Here is an 11,540-nt window from a genome sequence, read left to right on the forward strand (position 1 = left end):
TCTGCATAATATTAAGAAATGGCTAAAGACACTGCTGTGAGCCCTAACTAGTACAAAAGATGTGCTCCAAGCCAACCAATTCCCAGCTAAACTGTTTCACTGCAGCTGCAACATTGGCATCTACCTGACAACTTGAAAAATTGCCCAGTTTTACTCTGACCACATAAAGCAGCACAAATCCAACACAGCCAATTGCTGATGTATTAGTCTGCTCTTGATTATCAGCAAAGTATTGGAAAGTGTCTTTGGCAGGACTGTCAAGTGGTACTTGCAAAGGAATGGCTTGTTCACTGGCACACAATTTTGCTTCCATCAAGGCTTCTCATCTCCTGATTTAATTACAGCCATGGTCCAAGTGAAAGCTGAATTCCAGAAGTGAACCGAGAGTGATTGTCCTCCATAAGAAGATCAGAAATGGGTATGTTTGCTGATAATTGCACAATGTTCAGCACCATTTGTGACTCCTCGGTTCATGTTCACTTGCAGCAAGACCTGGGCATCATCCATGTTTGTGCTGATAAGAAGCAAAATAATATTTGCACCACAAAAGTGCCAGAGAATCTAAACATCTTGATGTTCAATAGCATTGCTGTTGCTGAATCCCTGTCATCAAAATTCTGGTAGTTGCGATTGACCAGGAACTAAACTGGACCAGCCATATAAATGGCTACAAGAGCAGGTCAAAGGCTAAGAATTCCACGGTAAGTAGCTTACCTCCTTTGTCCCCATTGCTACTTTACTACTGACAAGGCGCAAGTCAGGAGTGTAATGGAATAATCTCCACTTGCCTGGAGGGATGCAGCTCCAACAGACTTGAGAAGCTTAACACCATCCAAGGCAAATCAGTCTACTTGCTTGCCCCCCCCCCCCCCAACTATCTTCAGCTTTACTCCCCTTCATCACCGGTGCAGCAATGTGCTATCTCTAAAATGCATTGCAGCAATTAACTTAGCTTCATTCAACAGCAGTTTCCAAACCTATGATCTGTACCACCCAGAAGGGCAAGGGCAGCAGATAAATTGGATTGCCACCAACTCCGCGTACCCTTCCAAGTCCCATGCCATCTTCACTTGGAATAATATTGCAGTTCCTTAATTGTCAGTAGGTCACAATTCTGGAAGTCCCTTCTTAACAGCCTTGTGAATTTCCTAACAGCACCAAGACTGTAGTTGCTCATGACAGCAAACCACCACCGTCTTCTCCAGGGCAATTAAAATTAGGCAAGAATGCTGGCCTAGCTAGCAATATCTATAAACCATCAGTAGATTTTAATAAAATTGCACCTTCATCACAGTGGTCTTACTGCATTTGTTCCTCAGTGGATTCAAACTGTCAACATCAAAAAATCTATTCTACTTAATCTTAATAAAACAGAAAACATTGGAAATCGCAGTAGGTCTGGCAGATGGTTCTGAAGGAATATTTGTGTTTCTCTCTCCATAGATGTAGCCAGAATTTTTTTCAATTACAGATTTCCAGTATTATTAAATTAAACTAGACTTGCGATTCTTTGGAAATGAAATAGCAGGTTACATGAAGTTGATGATGCTCAGCCTAAAGATTTTTGAATGAGTTGTGACAATGCTGTTCCTTTAACAAGGTTATGTTGTCCTTGGCTTTTTTTCAGAGAGCTCTTAGAAGATACTGACTCTGAAAAGTCAAAGTTTGAAGGGCTTTAGGGCCAGTTTGATTATAGCTAATAGATACTGCCTGAGGAAAAAGCTTTAATCTCTCTCTCTCTCTCTCTCTCTCTGCTATCTCCCTCTCTCTCTGACATCTCTCCTGTAAGACTGTTTGATTTTACCTTTTGTGCCCAGGGGTGTTTAGGGGGAATTGTTGCAAGTATTTGGAACAGCAACATTAAGTTGGTATGAGCTGTTTGTTTTTCGGATAGTTGTGTATCCTGTTCTCTTTTGTTTGTGTTTCATTCAGTAATCTTGTAAATAAATTCTGTTGTGTAAAACCAGGTGATTTGACCAACATTATCCCTCCTGGAATATCTGCGTTGCACCTGCTTAAAACAACTAGCAAAGTTAAGGTCTGGGCTACTTTCTTGAAATGTTTTGAGGGGGCCTGGCCTGGTCCATAACAGGATTAAGCAAAGACAGTTCAGTCAATAACTATCTGCAAAAAAACTTCTAATGTAGGGTGGACTATTAATAGATTTTTGTTTTTTTCCTTCCTTGACAGAAATGTTGAATTAGCATTGGTTAGTTTTGAAGAATAACATCTGGATAATTGTGGTGATGTCTAAGTAGTTTTGAGCTGGCCAGATGCAGCTACAGTCTAGAGTTCAGTTATAAAGTTGCAAAAATGCATTGTTTTTCTCTGCAGTGCATACAAACAAAGAAATTGCTGAAGAATAAAAGACCAATCTACTATCTTGTTAGCCACGAGTAAGTGAATAATAAAGCTTGTTATTTAAAAAAATAATGGAAGAAGGCTTTCTGGATACCTATGATTCTTAAAAAGAACGTTACACTATTTTGTTTTAATATTTGTACTTAATTGTCAGTGCATCTGGATTTCATTTTAAAATGGACAGAGCAATTTCACCCCATGTTATTGCTGGGGATTGGAACATTTTCTGTCTTGGTCAACATCGGACACTTTTTTTGCATGTGGAACAAGCTATGATCATTTTCAGCAATGAGAATTCAGCCATCTTTCCTTGATATTCCATGCCATTGTTATTTTGGGCATCAGATTTATGATGCAGATCAAAGTTACTTCTACTTTGCTCCAACATTCTGCCTCAGCCCCAAATTCAGAAGAGCACCTCTTATTCCATGGGTCCAGTATTTACATAACCACATCATCCAACAAGTAACAAACATTAAGCATTGCCATGTCATGAAAACCTATGCTGTAAACTCATTCCCACTAGGAATTATGATGGAACTGACCAAACTGAATTTACCCAAATTCTTTCATCCCATCAATGTGGGCTGAATTTGAATACAGAGCTCAGTAATAAAAGAACAGTTATCATTAAATCTTTCTCCTTATCAAAATACCATTTATTGTTTTTAGAACTTTTCCATTAGTTGATTTTTAAAACATTGAGAACCTTGCAGTGTAACACAAGGGGTTTAGAATAAAAACAGGAAGTACTGGACATTTTCTTTAGTCATACTGGACTCCAAACACTAACTCTTTTTCTCTATAAATGCTCTCAGACTACCTGTGTTTGTTTGGCATTTTTCATTTTTATTTCAGATTTCAAGCATCTGAAAGTATTTTGCTTTTGTATTTTGTGCGTTGGCCTTATTTTTAAATTTTTGGGTCTCTCCAGCATGTGAGTCAGTGTTATTTAAAATATACAAGATTTTCTCCTATCCTGGCAACATGAAACCTGTGTGGCAATGATCTTCCATGTTTTTTCCTTTGTGACAGACTCTTGCTTCTGAGATGGAGGTTTGTGGATTCAAGTCTTAGCTCAACCATTTGAACAAGTTGTCCAGGTTATGACATTGAGGGAGTGTTGCACTGTTGGAGTTTCTACCTTTTGGATGAGTTGAATATGAAAGATCCAATAGCACTTTAAAGAAGGACAAGATCAGTTTTGGAGCCATTATTTATCTCTTAGCCTACATCACTAATACTTATTATCTGATCATTATCTCAATGACGTATGTGAAACTTTGTTGCATGTGAAGTGGCTACCGTGTTTCCTAATTTCAAAAGTTCTTTGGAACAACTTGAGTTATGAAAGGTACTGCAGAAATGCAAGATCTTTCTTTTGCTTTCATTAGATCACTTAGCAATATTTTACTATTCTTGATCCTGTGGGTAAAACCTTCTCTCTTTGTTTTTAAAACAGTAAACACCGACATAATATCTTGTGGAGGCGCAACTCTGAGAGTGGCTTACAAGAGACTGTGAGGGATCCAATGTTGCAGAGCAGTAAAGCATCTACTCCGCACGACTTGAACAGATGTAAAGCAGTAATTCAGCATACATGTGAGGAACAGAAATATAATGATGCTGAAACATCTCTGAATGTAGCAGTGACTAATAAGGATGAAATTGAGCCAGTTAATTTCAATTACTACTTCAGGTGTTTGTCAGAGCCTGTTACAGACAGTGCCTACAACAGGCAGCAGAAAGAGCTAGAACAATTGTCAGTTCAAGTTGACAATGTAGAAAAGAATGAAATTCAGATTGATAATGAAGATTTCAGGTGCACGGAAGATAGTGCCCATGATACCAGGATGCTTGCATCATCTCAGCTTCAGGATAGTTATGACAATAAAAGCAGACTGCTCGGCCAACAAGGAAATACACTCAAAATCTCAACAGCAGTGGAGGAGCCAGAAGAGGAAAATGAAAACACAATGAATTTGGATATGCATGATCAAGGTGACCACTTCATGGTAAATGGACCTAATACAGAAAATGATGCAGAGGCCATTGCAAATCTAAAGGGTATGCTAGAGCCAGATTCAACATCAAGTGTTGAAAGTCAACTCAGTAAAGACAACGTGAATAATAACAACAACACCACAAGAAATTATTTGAAAGAGGATGAAGTAAGTATAAAAATAAAATAAAATGACAATGTTAGTACACTCCAACCTCTCATTTCCTCAATGCAATCTTTCCGGTTGGTGTTTTATTTGTTTATTCACAGGATCGCTTGCTAAGCCAACATTTATTGCGCAACCCTAATTGTTCTTGAGAAGGTGTTGGTGAGTTACCTTCTTGAACTGCTGCAGTCCATGTGGTGTAGAGTCACCATTGTGCTGCTAGGAAAGAGATTCTAGGATTTTGACCGAGTGACTGAAAGAAGACAATGTAGTTCCAAGTCAGGATGTTGTCAGGGTTTCACGGGTGTTTTCAGGTTGTGAATGCAGTGGCAAAGTTAAAGTAAATAGTAACCCTGTGAATGTGAGTTAGCAGTGTTCACGTAAGTGGTTGCACTTACCCTTACAGAGTGGAGAAGTTCATTAATATCTTTCTGCCCTGCTGGCTGTTCCTGAGACCACTATCGCAAAACAGGCTAGCTGGGTAAGGTGGCAGAAAAATCGACAGTCCTCCTCTCCACCCCATCCACCAGCACCTCCAGGTGCCTGTCTCTCAAACAGAGCAGGCATTATCTGAGCCATGTGTTCAAGATAATTGTCAGGCAGTTCCTGTAGTGGAGTACAGCTGGCCTTTAAATATGACACCAAAGGATGAGTGCAAAAAGGTCCTGGCAGTGGTGAACACTTCCACCTCTCCTGCCTTGTGATTCATTGAGAATGTAGCCATTAAGCCAAGTTATATAATTAATGAGGTGAAGAGTGAAACATTGTGTTGAGAAAAATTGCTGCAAGCCATAAAAGTCCAGGCTGTATGAATCTTACTTGGCAGAATATTTTAACAGAAAGTGGGAAAATTCAGCCTCGTGTCTTCAGCAGGCTGCTTTTTTAAACAAAAAAAACTTATTTTGGATTGAACCTACTTCACTATAATTTTTGTACCTGCTGTTTTAAATGTGTTCATGTAACCTGAGTTTTGTTAAACATGCTGCCTTTCACCTGTGATTTTCATTTTAAACTATTCAATGTTTCACATTTATTCCAGGATCTAACTACGACTGAAACCTCCAACAGTATCAAACCTATTAATAAATTTGCTTTGGACTGCTCAGACTCAGTAAGTAACATTATGTGTGAGCGATTTATGGATCGTTCTAAAAACTTGTATCAGGTACAGATATGTAGTACCTGCAATAAAGAAAGCCAAGGAACTAAGTCTAGTGGTTTGGGATATTTATCAAGTGGAGCTTCAGATGTTCAAATGACTGAAGCTTTCTATTCGGTTCCCAATGAAACAGAAATGACAGAAAAACCTGTTAATAAAATTGATGCCATTTACACAACTGATACAATACTTTTGCATGAAACTGCAGAAACAGATGTAGGTTTAAGAACAAACTGTGAAGAACAGCATCGAAAAACCATGGTGGCTTATCACAATTGCAAAAATGTGACCAGTAATTTCCATACTGAAGTATTGGTTCTTGATGCAGTGACTTCATTGTCTGATAGACGCCAAGACTTGAAACAGTTGCCAGTAGTAAGCCCATGTATGGGCAGCCATGAATATCAAAAAACTTTAATCAATTCAAATACTAGGTTTGTCCCTTTAGGTTCTAAAGCCGATGAACAAGTGCTGCAGCTTCCAGAATTCAAAATGCATCAGTCAGAAGAGAATTTAAGTCAGTTAACACGTAATGCTGCAACTTTAGGAAATGAATGGGATAATATGGCAGAAATTATGGAACAGTCTCATGGTACGCATTCTCTGCCATCTAGTAGGCAACCAATTAAAGATAAGTTAGTAGTTTTTCCTAGCAGCAGTAATGAAAAAATGAGTGCTAAGCCAAAGAAAGAGATGGAAAAATCAAAAATCCAAAGTTACTTGATGCAGCATCAAGAATCTATCCTTCAGCTACAGAAGGCTGGCTTGGTTAGAAAACACACCAAAGAATTGGAAAGGCTAATGTTTTTAACATCTCCAAATAGCCAAAACTTTGAAAAAAGGAAAAACATATTTGCAGACAGCGATTCCTTGGATTTGACTGTGCATGAGCCCACGGTAGACATTCAGGATCTTACACAGTCTTACGAAGATATGGAGAACAGTGTGTTGTCTGAGCCTAGCTATTATGAGTTTAATTTTATGAATGGCTTATGCCAGAAAACATCCACACCTTATATAAATAATAGAAATCGATCAGGATATCTCACTAAGGATCGCTTGCAGCAAATCTGTGCAACACTGATACCGTCTCCTTTAACTTCAAGCTTGACTCGTAGCTCCAGCAGTGATAGCCTTCACAGTATTCAAGGACAACCTGGTTTGGTTGAACTACGGAGACAGGAAATCGAAGCCAGGATGCGTCAGGCAGGACTGACCATTTGTTCAGAAATGAAGCGATCTCATTCTATTGCCAAACTTGCAAGCCTGACCATGCCTAATGAGGATCTGTCATCCAAGGAGAAAGAAGCTGAAACTTTTATAGGTTCAAGTAACATTAAATTGGACGAGAGTTTATTGTTGCCTAATATTGTTGAAAAAATGAAGTGGAAAAGCAGTCGTTGTGAGGAAATGGGTATGCAACCAGAACAAACTTCAATCATGGAGCCACTAAAATCAATTGAGACTTCCAGTTCTATATTGGAACATAAAACTCTGCCTTATATTCAGCGCACTAATCAAGTTGAACACTCTTGCCAGATGTTTTCTCCTACAAAATACAGTATTAGCGATCCAGAGGTTACACAGCAATTTGAAGACTTTACTTCTGTTCCTTCATCTGGACTAAGCCAATTCCATATTCGGAGTGCCAATGAACTTTGTCCTTTGGCTTCTAAGGAACAGAATGTATGAATTCATCCTATCTGGAAGCCCGGAAAGGCATGTGAAAGAAAGAGAACTAACAACTTACTCTATAACACATGTGATGACTTGGCAAAAAGAATACATTCCAATCTTCCTTTTAAACACAAGAACTTTAAACCAAAAATTCTCATCTGTTATCTGATCTCTAACAGCTCAGAAAATTATTCAAAAACAACCACTTTGGAAAGTATAGTAATAGGCTGAATATTTTGTTCTTTTTAGACTGAATCTAGAATTTTTGAAGTTGTATTTTCACTTTTGAAATTAAATTTCACACTTTGTAACATTGAACAGACCAAGATGTTTTTAAATAAGTCAATTCAAAGTACAAGTTCAGTTAGACCTATTGAATTTTGGAAGATGGTCATGAAATTAGAATGTTACTTGAAGCCTAGACCCCAAAAATCTATGATTTGTTACATTCTCCAAACCAACAGAAATCTGAACTAGAAAATCACATGTATTAAGAAGCAGTTTCATAGCTGCAGTGTCTTGTCTCCAAATCTTACATTTTTTGCACCTTTTTTTAAAATAAATGTTCTTTATCCTTGGGGGACAATAAATCATCATTATGCTGTTACTTGCAAGTTCCATTGATGTAGAGGTCAAAATGGAACTCATGCTATAAGCTTGGCAATGATTCCTTCTGTCCAAACAATGAGAAATTGAGATATGCTTCTTTTTTTGGACCTACTCTAAATATTTTCTTCCATACTTGCCTTAAGCTAAAGTAATGAAGACAGTATACTTTCAAATACACACTTCAAATCGTGACAATTGTGCAATTTGTGATTAGCTCTTTTTATTTAAAAACAAAGTTAAGAAAGATCTATTTTTCAGATCTATTCATGTTTACTGACTTTGATCTAAGAAAATAAGCTACATTAATCCAACCTATATATAAAAACTATCAGCGTATGACAGCAGCATCTATAGCTATCTGCAGTACTTGTATGGGCAATGCTGTTATTGTTTGCAAGCCAGTCCCTAAGCTATTGAATTCAAGGAGGCATTTGAGTTTTTTCTTTCTTACTTTAAGACCAGAATCTGTGACAAGTACTTTAGGTAATATAGCCTTCAAGCAACTTTTCCATTAAAAGGAGGGCTATTAACATGATTTTTAATCAATTCAGTAGCGATAATAAAAATATAATTGTTAAATATTTCCAGTTAGAGCTTCCATTGTAACTCTTGTGTATTCAACCTTAGAATGTTTTAATTTTGCCTTTGTAGAGTTGATTTGCCCATTAATCTAACCAAAACAATGGAAATATCCAATGCCCTCATACGCTTAAGTACATGTTCTGTCCAATTTTTTTTTTTCTGTGACTTGAATTCCTGTTTTCTTTTAATTCCTTTCTTTCTAGAACTTTTCTCATCTAAGAAAAACAATTTGGGGAATTAAAAAGATGAAAGTACTACCAATTCACATTTCTGGTTAAAAGTGAGACATTTAGAATATGTGAAACTCTTTGAATGTGATTCTAACTTTCAGTCATAATTTTCATTGTCATGTGATGACATAAATTGGCATTCTAGTCCATGCATATAATAGTTAACTGTCTTGCACATGCGAAACTTGACTGTTTTCTTATAAGTTCATATATGTACTAAGTTATCATGGACAGGTTATTGTGAGGAATGTTTTAAGTTCTTCATTAGAAGCTATGCTATAATTTATTTTTAATGAAAACAGTACTTAAAAATATTTATATTTCATTTGTAAAGATGTACTTCAGTGCCTTTCATATTGTGAATACTGTATGTGTAATGCTTATTGAGAGAAGAAAGAGCATGATATTACAGATGTGTCCAGAGACAAATGTGGAATATTGTTGAATAATGTCTCCAACAAACTGTTCAAAATTCACATACAAAAATATTCGGTTTATAGTATAGTTTTCTTTTCAAGGGAGGTCCAATTTTGTGATTTAAAAAGGAAGTAACATTTTACTGTTAGCCTTGCATGTTAGTTGTATGCATATTGCACTTTTTTTACATTTGTTAACATGAACTGTGCAAGTGTATGTTGAAAATAAATGGACTTTTTCTCATTATGCCCTATATCTGGACTAGATTTCCTGCAGGTTAATTAAATGCTAACCTTTTCATTTGTTGCAGGTTCCTAGTGAAAGAAAATAATCAAGTCCCTCAAACATCTCAAGAGCTCACCACAATAAATATTTTGAACTGTAGTGATCATAGAGTCATAGAGATGTACAACATGGAAACAGACCTTTCGGTCCAACCTGTCCATGCCAACCAGATATCCCAACCCAATCTAGTCTCAATCATATCCCTCCAAACCCTCCTATTCATATACCCATCCAAATCCTTTTAAATGTTGCAATTGTACCAGCCTCCACCACTGCCTCTGGCAGCTCATTTCATACATGTACCACCCTCTGAGTGAAAACGTTGCCCCTTAGGTCTCTTTTATATCTTTCCCCTCTCACCATAAACTTATGCCCTCTAGTTCTGGACTCCTGACCCCAGGGAAAAGACTTTGTCTATTTATCCTATCCCATGCCCCTCATAATTTTGTAAACCTCTGTAAGGTCACCCCTCAGCCTCCGATGCTCCAGGGAAAACAGCCTCAGCCTGTTCAGCCTCTCCTTATAGCTCAAATCCTCCAACCCTGGCAAAATCCTTGTAAATCTTTTCTGAACCCTTTCAAGTTTCACAACATCTTTCTGATAGGAAGGAGACCAGAATTGCACGCAATATTCCAACAGTGACCTAACCAGTGTCCTGTACAGCCGCAACATGACCTCCCAACTCCTGTACTCAATACACTGACCAATAAAAAAAATGTACCAAATGTCTTCTATCTACCTGTGACTCCACTTTCAAGGAACTATGAACCTGCACGCCAAGATCTCTTTGTTCAGCAACACTTCTTAGGACCTTACCATTTAAGTGTAAAAGTCCTGCTAAGATTTGCTTTCCCAAAATGCAGCACCTTGCATTTATCTGAATTAAACTCCATCTGCCACTTCTCAGCCCGTTGGCCCATCTGGTCAATATCCTATTGTAATCTGAGGTAACCCTCTTCGCTGTCCACTACACCTCCAATTTTGGTATCATTTGCAAACTTACTAACTGTACCTCTTATGCTCCCATCCAAATCATTTATGTAAATGACAAAAAGTAGAGGACCCAGCACCGATCCTTGTGGCACTCCACTGGTCACAGGCCTCCAGTCTGAAAAACAACCCTCCACCACCACCCTCTGTCTTCTACCTTTGAGCCAGTTCTGTATCCAAATGGCTAGTTCTACCTGTATTCCATGAGATCTAACTTTGCTAATCAGTCTCCCATGGGGAACCTTGTCGAATGCCTTACTGAAGTCCATATAGATCACATCTACAGCTCTGCCCTCATTAATCCTCTTTGTTACTACTTTAAAAAACTCAATCAAGTTTGTGAGACATGATTTCCCACGCACAAAGCCATGTTGACTATCCCTAATCAGTCCTTGCCTTTCCAAATACATGTGCATCCTGTCCCTCAGGATTCCCTCCAACAACCTGCCCACCACAGAGGTCTTTAGTTCCCTGGCTTGTCCTTACCACCCTTCTTAAACAGTGACACCACATTAGTCAACCTCCAGTCTTCCGGCACCTCACCTGTGACTATCGATGATACAAATATCTCAGCAAGAGGTCCAGCAATCACCTCTCTAGCTTCCCACAGAGTTCTAGGGTACACCTGATAAGGTCCTGGGGATATATCCACCTTTATGCGTTTCAAGACATCCAGCACTTCCTCCTCTGTAATCTGGACATTTTGCAAGATGTCATCATCTATTTCCCTACATTCTATGTCTTCCATATCCTTTCCACAGTAAATACTGATGTAAAATACTTGTTTAGTATCTCTCCCGTTTTATGCGGCTCCACACAAAGGCCACCTATTCTCTCCCTAGTTACCCTTTTGTCCTTAATATATTCGTAAGAACCCTTTGGATTCTCCTTAAGCCTATTTGCCAAAGCTATCTCATGTCCTCTTTTTGCCCTCCTGATTTCCCTCTTAAGTATACTCCTACTGCCTTTATAGCAGCAGCCAGATGAATACCCAGTTAATTTGTTTCAATTAGTGATTTAAGCATTGATTAGGATATAAGGGGTCTTCACTGCTTGTTGAGT

General features: G+C 38.1%; 1 protein-coding gene across 6 annotated transcripts in view; it reads left to right on the forward strand.

Annotated features, from left to right (window-relative positions):
• LOC122562571 (protein phosphatase Slingshot homolog 1-like) overlaps positions 1–9,449 on the forward strand; it is a 118,571-nt gene extending 109,122 nt beyond the window's left edge. For 5 of the 6 annotated variants that reach the window (XM_043715523.2, XM_043715522.2, XM_043715524.2 and 2 more), the window contains 2 exons: positions 3,824–4,532; positions 5,569–9,449. In XM_043715523.2, coding sequence (XP_043571458.1) covers positions 3,824–4,532; positions 5,569–7,380 — 2,521 coding nt within the window. In that variant the 3' untranslated portion in view covers positions 7,381–9,449. The remainder of the gene's footprint in view (positions 1–3,823; positions 4,533–5,568) is intronic. The other variant, XM_087999950.1, reaches the window with a different exon arrangement.
• Positions 9,450–11,540: the final 2,091 nt, after the last annotated feature.

Source organism: Chiloscyllium plagiosum, unplaced genomic scaffold (genome assembly GCF_037043375.1).
Source record: "Chiloscyllium plagiosum isolate Xiang-an unplaced genomic scaffold, Cpla_swu_hap1 HiC_scaffold_24, whole genome shotgun sequence".
NCBI lineage: Eukaryota > Metazoa > Chordata > Chondrichthyes > Orectolobiformes > Hemiscylliidae > Chiloscyllium > Chiloscyllium plagiosum.